The 21,028-nt window shown below is 48.5% G+C and overlaps 1 protein-coding gene across 2 annotated transcripts; it reads right to left on the bottom strand.

Annotated features, from left to right (window-relative positions):
- Positions 1-538: 538 nt before the first annotated feature.
- On the bottom strand, positions 539-16,735 carry RNF122 (ring finger protein 122). 2 transcript variants are annotated; one of them, XM_029226665.1, is made up of 6 exons: positions 16,335-16,735; positions 9,676-9,832; positions 4,218-4,263; positions 3,859-3,900; positions 1,898-1,980; positions 539-1,627 (listed from the first exon to the last, which is right to left on the bottom strand). In XM_029226665.1, exons 1-6 carry the CDS (start codon positions 16,357-16,359, stop codon positions 1,513-1,515), a joined length of 468 nt encoding a protein of 155 aa, XP_029082498.1. In that variant the 5' UTR covers positions 16,360-16,735; the 3' UTR covers positions 539-1,512. The 2 variants fall into 2 exon arrangements, with proteins under 2 accessions (XP_029082498.1, XP_029082499.1); XM_029226666.1 differs by having other exon boundaries at positions 1,898-1,977.
- Between the last annotated feature and the right edge of the window lie 4,293 nt (positions 16,736-21,028).

Raw genomic sequence — 21,028 nt, 5'->3', positions numbered from 1 at the left:
CAGAGCACAGTTGGAGGGCATGGGTGCCAGATCTGAGTGCAGCTGGGAGCATAAAAAGTTAACAATACTTCTAGATGTAGTACACAGGGTAGGATGAGTCAGTGATTGTCAGCTAGTGGGTAAGAAAAAAAAAGTGTAACCAGAGAAAGAAATCAAGCCTCCATGGTAGCAATGTGGACCTTTCCTGTGTTAAGAGCTCAGTGGCTTGAATTACAAGGAGAATTCTATGAATGACAAGTCTTGGTAGCTGGAATGCTACCTCAGCTGCATCGGCTTTCTTTCAAAATATTCTAGAAATCATGTGAATGAGCCTGGCTCAGTCAGGTCTTCAAGCACATTGATGTGAGTCCTAACCTATGCTGAACAGGTCATAATTAATACGAATTCTTCTTGTCAAGGATCAGGAAACTTTGTGCACATGTATGTCTGCTCTGAGCATGGGAAAGTGAGAAGAGGCAGTTCGAGAACCTTGTTCCCTCTGTTGGCAGAAAAGGGCCAATGGACACAAGCCACAACCACAGGCAAAAGGTTAGAGAAACTTGTTATTAAATTTAATTTGCTTTAAATACATACCTTTTTCCCACCCTCACCCACTTGGGGGAGGAACAGAAAACCCCTACCCCTTCCATTTGGGGGATTCCATGTATAAAGCCTGAGATGGTAAGGATGAAGTATAAAAATACTATTTACAAAGGGGAAGAGGGTGTCCACCGCGACCTTAATATCCAGACACCCCCATCCCCAGGCCCCCTTTTTGCTCCTTTAGAAAAAAACTCTGGGAATCCTTTTGGGTGTAGACCAAGCCCTTCCTCTGGGGCAGTGGATACTCAAACCCCAACACGGAATAGGAAGCTCTGAGATCAACCGAGGAACAGGGAACGGATAGCACCTCAGATCTCGGAGGGGCAGGGGGCTGCCCTCTACCCCTCTGTAGTCAGCAGGCCGGCCGGCCAGCCTTTGTTTCCATAGGTCCCATGTAAACATTGACTTTTCTTCTGTTCATGCCTGCTCTTCCCATTTCCTACAGAGCCTCCCTCGCTTCCACTGGAGGCACTTGGTTCCTCCATCTTTCCTTCCTTCCCTTCTAACCTTCCTCTGGAAGGAGTGGGGAGGTCACAGGTGGGGCAGAGCCCATCTCAGTCCTTCTTCTAGGTCAGGGCAGCTTGTCCTCCTCAGCGGAACCCTCAAGGGGGTGTGCTCTAAGTTCTTGGCCAAATAGGAATGGATTTCTTTTCCCAGAGCAGGGACAAGGCGGGCAGATAGTCCAGTACCAGACAGTGGTCCTGATGGGCAAGACCATCAGAACTGAGTAGCAGGGAAGCAGGCTTCAGGAAGCAGAGAGGTGGGCAAGTCTAGTCTCACCCTGAGGCTGGAAGACCAGCCTGGCACCCCCGCCCCTCCAGGTGAGCATGCCCATCACCACCCAACAGTCTTGTTCACTGCGGCTTCGCGGAAGGACCAGGCACCCGTGAGGCTAGAGGTCTTCTCCAGGCCTTGGTATGGAGGCAGCACTCACACCAGCTCATCCAATAGGATCCCGATGCTCTGGGTGGCCTCTGAGGGACCAGCAATGGGCTTGTTACACATGGGGCAGACACAGCGTACTTCCAGCCACTTCACCAGACACCTGCAGGCAAGAGACGACCTGTTTTTCCCTAAGAAGATACCAATCTGCTCCAGCTGTCTTTTCATAGAGCCCAGCTGCTTCTCAGGACAAGAACCTTTCTATTCTCAACCCGGTCTAACCCCTCTGGCTTGCTTGGTGTCCAGACAGGATGAAGGGCATCACCGGCAAAGGGTAGATGGGAGGGGTCGGGATTGGAGGCTCTGGAAGATGCTCCCTGCTTAGTTCTTTCAAAGCCACCCCGGGACACACATATCCACTGTGGACACTTACTTGCGGTGAAAGGCGTGTTGGCATGAGAGCACACCCAGCTCATCCTTCCCCTTGAAGTCTTCCAGACAGACTGCACAGGTCTGCTGTGGGAAGAAAGGGGCCGTGTGATAAGAGATGGGGGAGAGCCTCACTCCTCCATCCTGAATACCCAGCACCTCATCCTCCAAGAGAGAACATCCACCCAAGAGAGAAGTCACCCTGACAGGGCGGTAGCCATGAACCACAGGGGACTGCTTTAGATTTAAGTCGACCCAAATAAGCTGAAATTCAACATTTAGTTCCTCAGTCACACTAGCCACATTTCAAGTGCTCAACAGCTGAGAAGTGGCAAGTGGTCCCCACACCGGATGGTCAGATAGAGAGCATTTTCTATCTTCAGATTTCCACTGGGCAGTGCTGTTATAGAGGAACCTTTTTTTTTTTATATATTTAAACTGAAGTATAGTTGAATTACAATGTTGTGTTAATTTCTGTTGTACAGCAAAGTGACTCAGTTATACATATTATGTTTTTTCATATTCTTTTCCAATTATTATATTATTATAGGATATTGAATATAATAGTTCCCTGTGCTATACAATAGGACCTTGTTGTTTATCCATTCTTTGCACCTGCTAATCCCAAGCTCCCAATCCGTCCCTCCCCTACCCGCCCTCCCCTTGGCAAGCACAGGTCTGTTCTTTGTCTGTGAATCTGTTTCTGTTTTGTAGATAGGTTCATTTGTGTCATATTTTAGATTCCACTTATAAGTGATATCACATGGTGTTTCTCTTTCTCTTTCTGACTTACCTCATTTAGGAGGATAATCTCTACGTCCACCCACGTTGCTGTAAAGAGCATTATTTCATTCTTTTTTATGGCTGAGTAGTTATGATTTTTAACCCTTTCTAGCCTAGGACCTTTGGTGAGGGGGCACTTATCAATAACTAAAGGAGGGGGATCTGGTGTATGGTTTACATTCTTTTTTTGTGGTACGCGGGCCTCTCACTGTTGTGGCCTCTCCCGTTGCGGAGCACAGGCTCCGGACACGCAGGCTCAGCGGCTGTGGCTCATGGGCCCAGCTGCTCCGCGGCATGTGGGATCTTCCCGGACCAGGGCACGAACCCATGTCCCCTGCATCGGCAGGCGGACTCTCTACCACTGCGCCACCAGGGAAGCCCTGGTTTACATTCTTTAAATCCAGCCTTACATCCCATTATAACCCCTTCAATCCCACCTGAATTACTCTTCTGGAGGAGAGCTAAAGAAACATTGGAACTTGTGGACATCATGACAGTGGACCCCAAAAAGAGGGATGAAATGAGGCCATGTCCAGGTAGAGTCTTGTGTGTAGTGAGACCTGTGATCCTCCCCACTCAGACGACCACACACACGCTCTCTGCAGGAGTGTCCATGGTTATGGAAGGAAGTCTTGGGAAATGAGTTAGGTGACCCCAAAGGCATAGGTGGGAAAGGAAGAGGAAATGGTGTAGTCCTAAATGAGTCAGAGTTGAGGGGCCCCAGGGAGTGGGTGTGATGCGGGAGGGGAGGGGAATGGAGGGAAACAGGGAAGAACCTCAGGGCTGGACACACGCATCAGATCCACAGTCACCAGAGCATACACAAAGTTAACCTCTTTCAGACCAAGACCTGGGGTCTGAGCAGGGGAAAGTCACTGAAATCTGGCATGGAGTGGTCTTACCGTCTTCCCCATTAAGATTATGCCTAGTGGGCTTCCTGGGGCCGTGGGTCACACCATGTATCCAAACCCTTTTGTGATCCTTTTGTTTTCTGCCTGCGCTGGTTCAGTTCCAGACATAACGGATTCTGCATATTGATCACCTCCTGGGATGAGTTTTATTTGGCCCAAGGAAATAGGAAGGCAGGGACTAAGAAGGTTCCTGAAAAGGTCAGGCTGAGATTGCTGGAGAAGGTTTGCCTTACCCGCCGGGCACTCCCGCGACCTGTCCCAATGCACTCACCCCATATAACTGTAACTTCTTGGCATCACCTTTAAGCACCACCTGGGGAAAAAAGTGGAGGCCTGGTATCAGAAGCAACCAAACACAGGGGCCAGGTGGTATAGCTGCCAAGGAAGGGAGTGAGTCTTTGGCCCCACACAGGAGTGCCCCCGTGACCCTCCTGTGAAGGAGGAGGGCTTTGGGCCCTGCCTGGGCCCAGCCAAACTTGAGGACGGGGAAAGGAGTTAGCCTCAGAGGGGACCAGAGGTGAGGCCAAGGGGGAGGCCAGGCCAGCTTAAACCTGCTCTCTCCCCACACCCCCTCCCCAAGCAGGGCTAATAGTGGATGAGGTCTCGGGGCAACACGTAGACTTTATTTACCTCTTTATATCCGTATCGTTCGCTCTGTGCCTGGTTCCGGAGTTTGCTGGGGAAGCAAGAAAGAGGGGAGAGAAGAGATCATTATGTCTTTGCACAAACAGCCATTCAGAGCAGGAGAGGCCGGCTGGCTGCTTGGGGCGTCCTTCTGGGGGTGGGGAGGTGTGCTTCCCATAGACACATGGAGTATGCATGGGACCCTCTGCAGGTCACCAGAGTGGGTTAAGGACTCAAGACTCTTACTCAGGTTCAACTGCCTCAAAACTCACTGCCAGCTCCCCCAGATTGGGGGCGTCTCTGCAGAGCACCCTAATCCTGAGTTGGCCAAAAAGTTCGTTCGGGTTTTTCCATATGATGCGATGAGAAACCCGAACGAACTTTTTGGCCAACCCATAGTTCATTCGCCCTCCCTGCTGTCTCTGGTAGGTCACTTCCTTCAGGCTCCCCAAATATACAGGTCAACCATCTGCTTGCTGACTGTATGGAAGTAAGATTTTTTTTTTTGGCCGTGCCACGCAGCTTGCAGGATCTCAGTTCCCTGATCAGGGACTGAACCCACGCCCTCGGCAGTGAAAGCACGGCGTCCTAATCACTGGACCACGAGGGAATTCCCAGAAGTTAGATATTCTTAAGAGGGACATTTCCACCAAGCCAGGGGAGCAGGATAAAGTCTGTTGAGCCTGGGGAATTTTCCACTCAGAGAACACAAGTATTCTGGAACCAGAGCACACGCCTGCCCCACTTCACAGCGCCAGGCCAACACAGGCAATTCCTTCTTTGTTTTCCTCTTTTTGTTTCAAGCTGGTGGCCCGCATACAACTGGACTCTCAATGGCCAAAACACAATGGCCAGAACACGCCGTTACTAATGGCAGGAGCACAATTGTGATGGAGGATTTGCAACGCCTCATGTCTGCACCAATTCCAAACAACTTCCAGAGGGAGAGGCGTCCCTTTTTGCAGATGAGGAACACGGCGTCCAAAGAAGTTAAGTAACTTGCCCAAATGCCAGAGCTGGCTGGCAGCAGAGTCTGGATTTGAATCAAAGTCGATCTGATGACAGAGGCCGAGCTCTTCAGCACACACTGTGGCCTGCTTCACCAATTAGGTGGCACATACCATGGTCCTGAGGATATGAGATGGTTTTGGGAAACGCCCTTTCATCAACAAGCCTCCGACTCTGAATGGCTCACTGGCTAGGACCATGATCACACATTGATCATAATTATTATTTTTTTTTTTCCTGTTTTATTTTCAGTGAGGGAAACCTTCTGAATTACGCAGGGAGCTCTATGTCCTCCTGTACTTGGGAACTAGATGGGGCTTTCTCTCCCACGGATCATTTCTACCAAAGAGCTGTGTTATTGGAAGGAAACCTGAGAAAACCACCAGGTTAGGTAGGATAGGGGTAGCAAACCACGGCCTCCTGAGAGCCAAATCCAGCTGACTGCTTTTTTCATAGGGCCTAGAAGCTAAGAACGGTACTTATTCTTAAATGGCTGAAAGCAGGAATCAAAAGAATATTTCATGCCATGTTAAAATTATATGAAACTCAAGTTCAATGCCTATAAAATTTTACTGGGGCAGAGCCACGTTATATTGGATTGGCCCAAAAGTTCATTCGGGGGTTTCTACAACATCTTATGGAAAAACCTGAACGATCTTTTTTTGGCCAACCCAATAGCTTATGTACCATCTATGGCTGCTTCTGCAAGGTAGGGCTGGGTGGTTCAGACAGAGATCGTATGACCCGCAAAACCTATAATATCTGGCCTTTTGCAGAAAAAGATTGCTGGCCTGAGTTAGAGGCAGGGAATCTCCAATCACGAGCCTCAGTCGAAGGGAGCGAGGTAAGAGGCCCCAAGAGCAACACCGAGATGCTGGAACCAGAGCGGAGGGGGGTGCAGAAGGTCTGGAAGAGCCGTATCTGATGCACAGCCAGGGGACAGGTTAAGATCGGGCTGCCGCCACCTCCATGGCTCCTAACAGGAGGTCAGGGGACAGGTGGGGCAGGTGTTCCCTTGCCTTGGTCTGAAGGTGGCATCGGACAGTTTCTGGTCATTGGAGGGTTGGGCTAAGGGCCTAAACAGGGCTTGCACCGTTCCACCCTTCCCTTCTTTTTTTTTTTTTTTTGCACGGGCCTCTCACTGTTGTGGCCTCTCCCATTGCGGAGCACAGGCTCCAGACGCACAGGCTCAGCGGCCATGGCTCAAGGGCCCAGCCGCTCCGCGGCACGTGGGATCCTCCCGGACCAGGGGGATGCACGAACCCGCGTCCCCAGCATCGGCAGGCGGACTCTCAACCACTGTGCCACCAGGGAAGCCCCCACCCTTACCTTTGTACTACTTTCATATATACACTGTGTCCCCACTTCCAAATGAGAGGGGCGGGGAAGGATGTACCCAAAGCTTAAATGATCAAGTGCGACCTGCCTGATACTGGCTTAATCTGGGGAAGAAAGAAAGTGATCTCATCGCCGGGGTGCTCACAGCCGCCTTCTGAGGGAGACGCTGCCGCTCTGCTAGGAAGTATGTACAGAGTAAATAAGGAAGTGGTGAGGAGTTGCTTCCTGACTCAGAACGAGGGGTTGTCCATCTCTTAAGCCTTGCCTGCCTCGCCTGCAACATGGCAACACTTACAGAGTACGTGCAGGGCCTTTCTGCTTGCTGTGTCATAGGGTGCCTGGGGTGCCCTCCTTCTCCACCCTCGGCCCTTCCATCTGCCTAGCTCCCTTAAATGGTCTCACCTGAGGATCCTCCAAAAGCCTGACTCTTAGAGCCTAAGACTATCTCTCGGAACAGTCAAGCACTTCAGAGCCACATTCTATATTCACTCTGCATGTAGATTTCCACGTCAGGAAGGTATAGATTGTGATGAAATGGGGCCAAAAGGGTTGCAAGGGAAACAAAGCAAAAAGCAGAGATCCTGGGCCATCCCAGCAGGGGATGGAGTGCCAACAACTCTGGACAGGTGGCCTTCTCAGCTGTTGGGTGAGCAAAGCAACTAAAAATACCCTGAATTCAATGAGACCATTTCTAGCCGCTGCCAGTGGGCTCTCCCCAGCTTTTCCCTTTTGCAACAAACAATGCAGCCAGGTCCCGAAAATAATGGTTCCTTTCCTGCCCAGTTGTACTTCACGGGCCCCTCCATCCTGTGTAGGGCAGAGATCAGCTCCCGCGGTCGGGGGATGGGAGTCAGGGAGACAGAGAGAGGGGGAGCAGAGGCTGGCCTTGGCCGATGAGCTCACCAGGTCAGGAGGGGGGTCACGGGCCTATTTTGGCTGAGGAGGAAACCGAGAAGCAGGGAGAGGAAGTGGCTTCTGTGCTTGTGTGTCTTTCTATATATAGACACTCCCAGGCTGCCACATGCCAGCAAGCCAGGGACAAACTGGCTTCGGGCAGACTGCAGGACACAGGGCAGGGTGGCAAAGGGGCAGATTACTGCAGGAGGAACAGGTGGCGCCAAGCAGCCCCGCAGTGCGGAAAGCTTCTGGTATCATGTGGTTGCAGCTCTGTTCTTTAACTCCAGCCAAACAAAAAATAAATCAGCCATACCCAGAGCTCCCAGCCCGTCCTTCTGCAGGACCACGATCTCTAGCTGCAAGGCAGCGGCCATGGATGCCACAGCTGTTCCCATTCAAGGAAGAGGAATCGGAGAAGACCAACATCTAGAATCTGAAAGACTCTCCCTAACTGTCATCAGACTAGCTCACCTCTCCATCTGCCTGGATATAGGACCGTCGGCAGATCTGTTACTGTCTGAGCATATGCATTTCCTCATTTATGAAGCAGAAGCAGGCTGATACCGAAACTGGAGGCAAGTTCTGAGGACTAAGTAAGCTAAATGTTTTACAAAATGCTGACCATGATGCCTGGCACAAAGAAGGTACCTAGTAGAGAGTAGCTAAAACCCTAAGATCACACCTATCAGTGGCACCATCGGGAAATGAAGCCCGGTCACCCACATACTGGCTCAGAGTAATTTTGTAGATTTTCTTCTCTTGACCACGTTTGCAGCCTGGCATGGGTGTGCCTCTGCGTGTGTGTGTGTGCAGGGGCCAAAGAGAGTTGGTTTTACAGCCTCCTGCCAGCGTCACACAAAAATCTTTGCTATGTCTCCATCTTCCGTCTCTGGGGAGTTGTATGAATTGCTTCATATGGGGAGAGCGCAGTGGTTGGTGGTCAGGAAGACGAAAGAGTTTGCAGAAGAAAACTTAGGCTTGGGGAAAGGGGAGGGGTGGTGAGATATGGGAAATCTACCCTCACTTACTAATTAGATGCAAAATTTAAACTCTACCTCTTCTGCAAAGACTGGTAAGTGGAAAATTCCAGTCCCGGGGACTTTTTAAAGTCCTGAGAAAGAAGGAGCCCAAGGTATGGACGGGGAGCACAAGAGAGCAGGGCCCACGGGCACCTCCCCTTCTTAAGAGGGAGCTCCTCCAGCCCTAGGAATCTGGACAAGTATCTACTTTCCCCCAGCCTCCTGCCAGGTGAAGCACTCAAACCCACTGGGACATCTCAGTGGGGAACAGGAACTCCTTTTTCCTTCATCTTAATTTAATCTTCTTAGGTGATTTGATCAGACACCAGCCTAGACCCAACTGACATCCGTCTACCCAGGCGTTGGGTGATCACGTGTTTGTGTATGGGGGGTTGTGTGGCTTGGTTATCACAATGGCTCTCAGGACCATTAGCACATTCTAATGGTCAGGGGTGTCCAGTGTTCCCCAAAGCACAAGACAGTCCCATACAATGAGGAATTGTTAATACCAACAGGGCACCCTAGTCAGAAACACTACTGTATTTTCCACTCTGAATACCAGGCATGCCCCACATTTTTTTTTTTTTCCCCTGCCCCACATTTTTGATAGAAAACAGCCACGAGTTCCCTTGTCTGCAAGTGAAGAAAACAGTTTCTGGAGCTTGGCTAGCACGGCCACGCTCAAGAAGGGATGGTTTTCGGTTTTTTCCCTCTCAAACATAAGAGCTCACAAGGCAGAACAAATAAGCGGCTCTGCAGACACCAGCTTGCTAATATTAGCATCTGGAGGGATGACAGCAGGACTTCCCAGGAGGGCAGAGGATCATGACATTGGTGTAATGATGCCTCCCATCCCTGGCCATCCAGAGAGTGTGAATGGGCGGAGAGAGACAGCTAGGGACCACTGATGATATTACCTGGACGGTCATTCTAGGCAACCTGAGAACAACTGGCCAAAGGGTGGGAACGCAGCCCCGACCCATGCTGACCTTATAGGCTCTCCGACAACTTGACAGGCTGACGTAAATAGAAACACCAGGCCTCAGGGGCCCAGCCAAGGGCAGGACCAAGTCCTGTCCTCAAAGCAGCTGACCTGGCTGGAGGCTGGTGACTCTGTGACTGGAGCCTCACTCAGCTCACCCGACCCACGGCCGCCACCTCCTAGACTCCCCCAAGCCCAGATCAGCCAGCAAGCCGCCCACCTGATAAAATAGCAGCAGAAGATGAGGCTGAGCATGAAGACGAAGATGCCCGTGCCGAAGATGACCATGTAGATGTTGAGGGGAAGGTCCTGGAAACTGATGGGTGGCATCGAGCAGGACTTGTTGGTGCTCACCAGTCCCAGGCCGCAGAAACACCCTGCAAAGAACGGGGAGGGAAAGTATTACGACAGTGGGAAATTTACCACTGGGGCCACTCTGTGTGAGCAAGGATGCAGGGAGAAATGGCAAACCTCTGACTCGGGGGCTTACTTTTTTTTTTAATTGGAGTCTAGTTGATTTACAATGTTGTGTTAGTTGCTGGTGTACAGCAAAGTGATTCGGTTATACATGTATATATACTTTTTCATATTCTTTTCCGTGATGGTTTATTACAGAATATTGAATATAGTTCCCTGTGCTGTACAGTAGGTGCTTGTTGTTTATCTATTTTATATACAGTAGTTTGTACCTGTTAATCCCAAACTCCTAATTTACCCTTCCCTGATTCCCTCTCCCCTTTGGTAACCATAAGTTTGTTTTCTATGTCTGTGAGTCTGTTTCTGTTTTGTAAATAAGTTCACTTGTATCATATTTTAGATTCCACATACAGGTGATGTCATAGGATATTTGTCTTTCTCTGACTTACTTCACTTAGTATGATCATCTCTAGGTCCATCCATGTTGCTGCAAATAGCATCATTTCATTCTTTTTTATGGCTGAGTGATATCCATTATGTATATATACCACATCTTGATATCCATTCATCTGTGGATGGACACTTGGGTTGCTCCCATGCCTTGGCTATTGTAAGCACTGCCGCTGTGAACATTGGGGTGCAGGTATCTTTTCGAATTAGAGTTTTCTCCAGATATATGTCCAGGAGTGGGATTGCTGGATCATATAGCTATTTTTAGTTTTTTAAGGAACCTCCATACTGTTTTCCATAGTGGCTGCACCAATTTACATTCCAGGGGCTTATATCTGTACCCTAGTTCCAACACTTACTAGCTACATGATCTTGGGTAAATTATTTAACCAATCTACGAAATGGGATCATACACACAGTACTTAAACCAGCATCGCCATCTAGGGGATCAAGGATTCAGGCAATGGGCGGAAAATGGAAAACTCACTTCCATCAGGGAGAAGCCTATGCAGTGCAGTAGGAAAATGAAGAGCCTTAGGTGAGGAAAGGTACACTTGGGCTCCAATCCCACCTCTCCCTAGCTATGTGACCTTTAGGAAATTACCTCGCTAAGCTCCACTTTGTCACAGGAAAACAAGCAATGTGCAAGAGTACGGAAAACGATGGTGTAAGAAATACGCTTTGTAAATTACAAAGTGCAGTTGCAAAGGTCATTTGTCATTATGAAGCTACCTGCTCCAGAAGCCAAACTGCACCAGGGCCAGAATAGAAATTGCTCACTCTGAGGCTTGGCCAGCATTCCAGAAAGGCACGGGGCGGGGTGGGGGGTGAGGGCAAGGAGCTACAGCTAACTTTTACTGGCCACCTTCCCCCTTTCTACTCAAAGCCTCGCCGTGCAGTCCCCTAATGGCAGTGGCATCCCCAGAGCTCATCAGAAATGCAGACTCTCGGGCCCACCCCCACTGAAATGAATCAGAATCTATTACAGTTTAACAAGGTCCCTTCAGCTTGGGAAGCACTGGTGGCCACTGGATGCTTCCCTTTCTCACATGACTCAGGGCTAAATCCTGATTGGTCCAAAGGTGGTAATCACCTTGCCCTTGCCAGGGGTTTGGTTTTGGGGTAGGTATGTGACAGAGTTCTGGCTGAAGAAACAAAGAGCAGATCTGTTGGAAAAGACAAGATTTTCTTTCTTTTTTTGGCGGGGGGTGGGGGCGGGGCGGGTCACATCCCCCAAAACACCTGGAAGGGTGGCAGCCAAGTTATAGCTGGAAAGAGAGAAGTTCAATATCAAGCTGGTGGCAGAGAGGACAAGGAAAGAAGAAAGATGTTGTCAGTTGAGTTGCTGGATTAAGCAATCCTAGAGCCACTATCTTGGGACTGCTGGTTCTGAGAATTAGTAAATTTTCTATCATGTTTACAAAGAAAAAAAAAAAAGATAGGATTTAACCACAAGCCAGTTGAGTGTTTTTTCCTGTTTGCAGGCAAAAACTATCAATGATCCGAAAGGTAAGCCTCAAACTCTTGGATTTCAGAAAGTGCTGGGACAAGAAGGTTAGACTTTACCATACACCTGCTATCACCCAAGCACATTCTCAAGCTATAACTTGACCTTTGTAATAAGGCCACTGTGAAATGTTACTCCCCACCCCACCATGGGGAAAAAAGACTCAATCATCATTAAACAATGTGTGTACAGTCAAACAGCTAAGAAAGCCTGGCTTCAAAGCCCTCTGGGGAATTCCCTGGTGGTTCAGTGGTTAGGACTCCATGCTTTCACTGCCGAGGGCACGGGTTCAGTACCTGGTCAAGGAACTGAGATCCTGCGAGGTGTGCGGGGGTGGGTGAACCTCTCTAGACTCAAGCCCTCAATGTGGGTTTTAAGGACTTTCCTGACGTCGTGGTTAGCAGACAGATCACCATTAATACACTTTGGAATCCTACACCGTAATTAGCGAAGCAACCCCAACTCAGCAGAAAGACTGGCTTGAAAGACTGGAGTCATCTTTGACCTCATACATCTCAGCCCTCTTCATCCCCGAGATCAATCTAGTGATCGATATAATGAACCTCCCCCTCCAAACCTCTTTCAGATTGTGTGCCAACTGTACTGCCAAGTCTCTATTCCAGACAGACTTTGGAGCCCAATTCTACTCCAAGTGCCTATTAATTGATGTCTAGTCCCTCCTCTAATTTAGCCCACATGTGTGACATTTCCTTCCACTTGGTTTCTAGCATGTATTTCCCAAACTCATGACTGGCTTCAAGTCCTCCTAAACACGTGTGCGTTGGGTCCCCTCTTTACCTCCCCAACTCAGTATCCTCCAGCATCACCCCAGGTGGGCCAGCCTCCTCTCTAATTCTTGCCCATCTCTATCTTCACCTGCCTCCACACCTTTGTTCATGAAGCTTTCTCTGCCTGAAACTCCCTCTCCTTCCCCAAAGTCCCCCAAACCTGGTCTTTGTGATATTCCAGGGACTCCCCACCCCGAAATCTATAGTGCCCACAGCCTGTATCACGTGTTCCAGCTCTGGCACACTCCGTAACCATCTATGTTGCATTAAGCAGTGATTACATGACAAGTACCACAACAGACACTGAAGATAAAAAAGCAAAGAAGAAAGACAAGATGATTTTATCGTCTAGGGAAGAAGACAGACACAAAGGTTTTCATCATACAAAGTGAGGCCCGTGGTAGAGGTGTGATTATGTACAATCCTGAGATCAGAGATGAGGGATTCTAACAAGCCTGAGTGCTCCTGGGTCTGAGGACAGCAAAGTGGACTTCTGTACATTCTCCAGTGCCTACCCTCGTGCTTGGCGTGTTTTCAATAACTGGTTAACAGATAAATAACTCGTGATTTTTCTCAAGACGATCTGGTCATCTTGGCAAAAGCTCCCACTTCAAAGTAAGGAGACTGAAGTTTGGGAAAATTGCCCAGAAACTGCCCTCAGCTAACAGATGACCAGTCAACCAACAAGTTCTGCTGCTGGCTTGATTTATACACCGACCTAGACACTGTGGGGAAACAAAAAGTAAAAGTAGTTCTTATCCTGAAAAGACTTTTTGGTTAAAGATGGAAAAAAATTAATGAGCTACTAAACTTTGTCCAGCCTTTGCTTCTGGGCCTCCAGCTTGGGTTAGAAAGTTTTCACCACTCCTTCACCCTCCACTTAAATATTTGATCTCTGTGGGCCAAAAGAGATCAATTTTCCATGAAGACATTATGGTGGACTGGCCAGGGAGGGACAGTTTTCTGTCTACTCTGGAAAGGGGCCTTTCGGCTTCTCTTCCATGGAACTCTGCCCTCAATGCCAAGAGGCCTTCTTCCCCACCAGGCACATCTCCCTAACACTGTCTCATCAATTGTTGATGCCGTAAGAGGGTCTAACCCTCAACCTGCCTTTGCTCTCCACGAGCTGGATCCCGGCATCTTTAGGGTCCCAACGAACTTCACTGGGTTCCCTGTTCTGGGAACTTGCACAGCAATGGCCATAGCGAATGCAGAGGGTTTACATGTATTCACTCTGGAGGCACTCTGGCCTCAGCACTTTATCAGTTTATCTTGACCATGTTATCTTGCTGAGAGAAGCTTCCCCTGGGGCTCCAGGATTGAGTCAGTGAGTTTGGGACTTTCTGTGATAAAGAAGTATGGGGGAGAAGAGCTTCATAGCTGAGAAGAGATGGTCCATTTGCTTGCATTCTGATTAAAAAGAAGTGAGAAAAGTATACCTTGGGCTAAAACCTGACAGTGGAGTAGTTTTTCCTCTAAACTTATAAGGACAGAATACCAACCCCAGGAAAAAGGGGGCTTTAGATATTTTTCACAAAGGTGTGCGGAGAAGGACTGCTTCTTCACTGGAGTCAGAAAACTCATCTCTCTGTCACTTTAAGAAGTGACAAGAGGGACTTCCCTGGTGGCGTAGTGGTTAAGAATCCACCTGCCAGTGCAGGGGACACGGGTTTGAGCCCTGCTCCCGGAAGATCCCACATGTCGCAGAGCAACTAAGCCTGTGCGGCACAACTACTGAGCCTGCGAGCCACAACTACTGAGCCTGCACTGTAGAGCCCGTGCTCTGCAACAAGAGAAGCCATCGCAATGAGAAGCCCGGGCACCACAACTAGAGAAAGCCTGCACGCAGCAACGAAGAACCAATGCAGCCAAAAATAAATTTAAAAATTTTTTTTTAATTTTAAAAAGAACAAAGAAATGACAAGAACAGGGAACTATATTCAGTATCCTGTGATAAACCGTAATGGCAAAGAATATAAAAAAAGAATATCTATATGTGTAATAACTGAGTCACTTTGCTGTACAGCAGAGATGGACACAACATTGTAAATCAGCTACACTTCAGTAAACAAAAAAAATTGAAAAAAAAAGAAGTGAAAAGAAACACAACACTGTAAATCAACTATACTTCAATAAAAATCAAATAAATTAAAAAAAAAAAGAAGTGAAAAGATAAAGCAGCAAGTCCTCTGCTGGTCTAAACCCTCACAGGAAAGGGGGCTGCCCAGAAGAAAGGCTAGTGTTAGTGACGGCCACCTTGGTTCTTCTCCTGAAGTCTGTTCCATTGTTTCCCCCGACCTATGAAAGAAAGCCTTGACATCAGAATGTTTCGTATCTGAGCAGCGGGCCGGGAGCTGGAGTGACGTCAAGAGAAGGGCTGGCCAAGAAAGACCAGTGGATCTGGGAAACGCTTCTCCTTCCCAGCCAACAGGAATCTTTCCCAGATGCTGGGATGCACCGTCCTTCCTCACCCCACCCCCTCGTCCCCACTCAGGCAATGCTGCCTATCACACACACAGCTGGGTTCATTTTCAGGAAATTAGATCCTACCAGCAAGAGGAAGAGGGGGATGGGGGCCCCCTTATACACTTGCTGCCCAAACCCTGCCTTAAAACAAAAGCCTCTTGAAATAATTAATGCAAGATCTGGCAAGAGTCTGCTCTCAATAATGGATTCCCACCCCCCTAACTAGCCAGCCTACCCTACTGAGAGATAAAGCCAGCTGCTTGTGTCCCCCCGGTCCCCTTCCCCCTTTCACCAGAAGTGCCTCCGCTGCGCTCCCCCCTTTCACCAGAAAGTCTCCAAGCTTTAGAACAACGCAGTCAAGATCCTAGGGCCACTGGAGGGTATTAGGAGCCGAAGTTTTGAACTGACCCGCCCAGAAGGGCCCTCTCTTCAGGTAGCCTGAGCGAGGAACCAGACCCAAGCCCAATCTCTATGCATCACCTGAACCGCTAAAAGCCTCAGGTGGGATGAATTTAGCATCACCCAGGCCGGGGTGGGAGGGGTGGTCGGGTCTGGAGGCGCGGCCACCGCCGAGGCACAGGAGCTAGTCTGGCCTTGGGGCCCGTGAGCACAGCTCTCCAGGCAAGCCCTGCTCTCAAGGGTAGCCGGGCGCCGAAAACTCTGCAAGGCTTTATCAATCCAATAAAGCCACGCTCATTAGTCCGCCGTCTTCCACCGTCACAAAGCCCCCTCCGCCGCCCGTGCGAAGCCAACAAAGGCGCAGAGGAAGCCGCCCCGGCGCGCCACCCCGCACGCCGCACTGTATACATATTTAAAATAGCCTGAAAAGTTTCAGGCCAGGAACTTGAGCTCCCTCTAGGAGATCCGAGCCCGAGCGCGGATTTAATTCTCCGACAACCACAACAAAGAACAGAGTTTGAGCGCACAAAGCCAAGGGAAGGGGGTAGGAGTGCGAAGCCGCCACACAAAGGCCGGGAACCCCTCGGCTCCCACGCCCCCCCCCCGCCCGCCCGCCCGCCGCCCGCTCAAGAGATCCTTCCCAGCCCTGGAGTTAAACCTGAATATTTTTTTCCCCCCAAATTCCGCGGTGTGCAGAGCAGAGTCGGGCGCCAGGACGCCTCCCCGCCGGTCCCGTTTCAGGAAAAACTTGGCTCAAGAGGGAGAACGAGCCCTCGGATCTGAAGCCTGGCGCCCCGCTCTCCGCGTCTCCGGCCGGCTCCGCGCCCCTCGCCTTCCCGGCCCGGGACTCACCGTTACACCACTGGAATGGGTGCATCAATGAACTCTCGGCTGGCTTCCTCAGGCGAACGAACGCAGGCGGCGGGTCTGGCAGGGGGGGTGGGCGCGCCGGCTGGCGGGGTCGCAGGAGGGGCGGATGAGGTGCGCGGTAGCCGCCTTCCTCTGCAAGTCGAACTCCCTCCGCAGCGGGGGGCTTCGGCAAGGTGGGTTTTAGAGCAACAAAGAGGAAAGAAGAGAAAACAAACAGAAGGGCCCCCGGATCAAAGCACCGCGGAGGAAAAGCAGGAAGGGCCCCGGGGCTGGTGGGGGGCGGGGAGCTGCGGGGCGCCGCAGGGCCGGGTGGAGGCGCCCGGTCGGCAGAGGAGGGAAAAGCCTTAGCCCGAGGCGCGATCCAGTTGCCTGGGCGCAGAAGGTAGAAGCCAGGGACTTCGAAACTGACACGGTGCGCGCACGCCCCCCTCCCTTATACTCCCCAGCCCCCTGCCCCTGGAAACTCCGCCCCCTTGCCGTCACCCGCCCTCTGGCCAATGGGAGCCTTCCTCTGGTCCCCGGGCATTATTTGCAGGTCTGCCCGGATCGGAGGGTGGGGAGCATCTTTGCTCCTTGGGCGCCTCCCCACTTCAGCTTTCCAGTCCTTGGGATACTTGAGAGAGAAGCGCGCGGCGCGGTGGGATGGCCGGAGCAGCCGGGGCCAGCCTCCCCCGCTAGGAAAGCGGAGGAAACGGAACAATTAGTGCCACATTGTTTTCTGCCTCCAGATCTGTTACTGTTTAGCATTTCTATAGCTCTTTGAGAAACCAGCTCCGGGGAGTCGTTACATTTCTGCCCAGAGGGCAAGAACTTGGTCCTAGGTGGCGGCTCGCACGTTCCTTTGCTCGCTTCCAAGCGAACTTCGCAGCAACAAGGTTGGACCAAGAGATTATCATGCTAAGTAAAGTAAGTCAGAGAAAGACAAATATCGTATGATAAACCTTATATGTGGAATCTATAAAAAATGATACAAATGAACTTATTTACAAAACAGAAATAGGCTCACAGACAGAAAACAAAGTTATGGTTGGTTACCAAAGGGGAGAGGGAGGGTTAAATTAAAAGTTTGGAATTAACAGATACACACTACTATAGATAAAATAGATGAACAATAAGGACCTACTGTACAGCACAGGGAACTATATTCAACATCTTGTCATAACCTATAATGGAAAAGAATCTGAAAAAGAATATCTGAATCACTTTTCTGTACACCTGAAAGTAACAACATTGTAAATCAACTATACTTCAATAAAATAAATAAGTAAATAAATTAATAATAAAATAAATAAATTGCTGAATAGAATTCCATTGTATGACTATAACAAAACTTTGTTCACCAGTTGTTGGATATTTATTTCCAGTTTGGGGCTATTAAAAATAAAGGTGTGCAGAACAAAACAAACAAAGAAAAAAGAGGGAACTGAAGCCAGGATTTGAAGTAGATGAATTAGGAAGGTGAGATCTGGAAAGTGCTTTAGCTGTCTTCTTATTTTTGGAGAGCCGTCACCCCACCCCCCACCCCCAGTTTTATAAACAAGGAACTAAGGCCTGAAGCTTAAGCTTAAGGTAGACTTATCAGGGCTCTAAGCTCCTGAGCAGCAGAATCAAACCCAGACATCCACACTGGCAATACCATAAGGGCAGCACCTTCAGCATCTAGCACCACACAGGTGTTGAAGAAATAGTAGTTGGAAGAAAGGCTGAATCTCTTAACTTCCTGTCCAATGTGATGATTTCTTTTACCTGACATTGCATTGTTTCTGTCTCTCTTTCCCTTTCTTCCTGCCTTTCTTTCTTTATCTCCCTTCCTCCCTCCTTTCTCTTCCTTCCTTCCTTCCTTTCTTTCTTTCTTTCTTTCTTTCTCCCTGCCTTCCTTCCTTCCTTTCTTTTCTTTCTTTCTTTCTCTCTCCTTTTTCTATCTTCCTTTCCTTCTCCCTCCCTCCCTCTGTCCCTTCATTTGTCTCTTCCTCTGCCTCCTTTTTCCTTACTTTGTCTTTCTGTCTGTAATTTTTTCAGAACATATTCACTGAGAGCCTACTTTATGCCAAGAACTGTTTCACTGGAGACCCATCAATGTCCTCAAGCCTGCTCTCCTGGGATTTACATTGCATGAGGAGGTAAACAGTAAGCAAGCAAGAAAACAAATAAGAATGACTCAATCTAATCTTCCTATTAGACTTAATGTCTTAATTGAAGCTAAGTACTTTCCCTGACTCTTGAGAGTTTGTAACACTCAGATAAGACTATGAGAATCAGTACTTTGTCATTTAAAAGCATGATGGTTAAGGTATCAAATGACTTGGCCAAGATCACTTAGCAATCTGCAAAAATAGTTTAGCACTTACATAATAGTCTGAAAACAATTGTTTTTCTTTATGAGCTACTCTGGAAGGGCATCATGGACAGATCCAACTAATTTCATCTCCTAATTGGACAATTACAAAAGCTTCCTAATTGGTCTCTCTGTCTCTAGTCTATGTCTTAGACTTTAGAGCCTGCAAGAATCACCGTTATGTGAGAGATGTTACATATGCAGACTCTCGGATCTCAAGCCTGGAGATTCTGATTCAGTAGTTAAAGGTGGTCCCCAGAAGTGTTCATTTACCATGCCTTCCCCGCTCCACCACCAAATTCTCATGCAGTTATGCTGAAAGAAATAATGCTCTGATCTTACTCTCAAATCCATCCTCTTTGCTGGCCCCAGAGTTATCTTTCTAAAACATAAGTCTCATCATTTCTTTCTCTTGCTTAACAACGTCGATTGGTTCCTGGTGTTTACAGGACAAAGTTAAACTCTAGAGTGTGCCATTCAAATCATTCCTTTTTTTTTTTTTTTTCTGCACCTCATGGCTTGCGGGGATCTTATTATAGTTCCCTGACCAGGGATTGAACCTGCCTGCTTGTCAATGAAAGTGTGGAGTCCTAACTACTGGACCACCAGGGAATTCCCTCAAATCGTTTCAGTCTGGCCTTTGCTTGTCACCCTAATGCCAAAAGCACCCTCTCCCTCTCCATACACTTAATCAGCCACGAAGCTTCTACTGTTGTTCCTTGAATATATTCTTTCTTGATTGCGATTTTGTCCATGGTAGTGCTTATGTTTGGAATGCTCTTTTTCTTTCTGTGCCTGACATTTTGTAAGATTCGCTAAAAATTCACCTCTTCTGTGGCCGACCATTGTCAGCTTTCCCCTCTCTACGTCTCTTTGAACACGTTTCATGTACAATGTAGTATGTAGTGGGATTATCAAAATAATTATATGATTTCCTGAACTTGATCCCTTCATGAGCCCTCCTCATAAGAGATTTTTCAAGGGCATGAATCATTTTTGTGGTGGTTCCAGTGTCTGGTTCAATAAATTTTTTTTGGAATGTATGTGCGTGTGAGTATATAAATTACCATACAATTTGAGCCATATTCTCAGCACACTAGAGGATTAAAACAACAACAGTAGAGTTTTTACTCATTCAATAGTTCTATTTATTGGCTCAGGGGAAAGGTGTTGATAGGTGAGTCAGATGGTATTAAGGAATTCCTGCTAGGTGCCTCTAGGGCACACCTGTGAAAGAGGGCGAGCCTTTGAAGGGAAAATTGACAGGAAGTGAGGAGTACCTCTTCCCTGCCTTAGGCTAAGGAACCCAGGTGGGAAGACACTCTAAAGGTAAGAATAGTGGAAATTCTCATGGAGACACAGCTGGTCAATTAGGGCAGTGGACATGGGCCATGAGTACAGTCACCAGAAATTTCTTTAACAATTCATGTGTTAAGCCTGACATTTTAAGCATTCACTAAGGTCTTCTGAGGCACTCAAGGACTCTAATTTAGGAAACCCAATGCATCCCTTCCCAATCTCCCACCCTCATCCCTCCTGGCCATTGTGGCCTGAGGGCAGTGCCCCCAAATAATGGCTTAGATTGGGAGATATAGGTTGAAGGAAGGGCTTTGGTCTTGAGCATGCTTCTCCAGTGGTTAGGGCTCCGGGCTTCCACTGCATCCACTGTGGGGGGACATGGGTTCAATCCCTGGCTGGGGAACTTAAGTTCCCCACATGCTGTGTGGTATGGCCAAAAACCAAACAAACAAACAAAAGGTTGGTTCAGTGCGGCATTTTCTTGGACTAAAGGGCTGTATCAAAAAGAAGTTGATTTCTCACATCATGTCAATACAATTTAGGTAACTCACCTTCCCCCCAACCTCAACCAATGATGCTTCATATGCCCAGCTTCTTGCAAATCAGGAAGACAAGCCTGGTTGTTTTGTGAGGAAGAAACGGAAACAGTAAAGAAGATGATGGATTCTACATCCAAAGCCAAAGCCACTTGAGAAGTCTGAAGTAGAATTATGTTTCTAAATCTTCCATGGCAAGAGAGAAAAGTAATACTAAACCCCCAGAAAAACTTCTAAGGAGTCAGGGACTCTCTTCATTTTCAAGGCCGCACCTCAACATCCTCTTATACACCCCCAAAGCCCCCTCATTTTAAGGGCTTGTTATCACTAGAGAATCGTATTACGGAGAGAGAGTTAATTCTGTGGAAGAGCGTTGAGACCAGAAACCTTAATCCCATCATTTTACCTTTACTAAGAAACTCTCTCTTCCATGGGCCTCCAAAAGCAGCCCTAAAATATGGAAGAGAATACTAACCCTGGTTGGTTGTAAAAAGTGATAATTAACC

The sequence above is a fragment of the Monodon monoceros genome, unplaced genomic scaffold (assembly GCF_005190385.1).
Source record: "Monodon monoceros isolate NGI ecotype Baffin Bay Population unplaced genomic scaffold, NGI_Narwhal_1 Super_Scaffold_17, whole genome shotgun sequence".
In the NCBI taxonomy this organism is placed as follows: domain Eukaryota; kingdom Metazoa; phylum Chordata; class Mammalia; order Artiodactyla; family Monodontidae; genus Monodon; species Monodon monoceros.
This window is presented reverse-complemented; position numbering and strand designations above follow the sequence as displayed.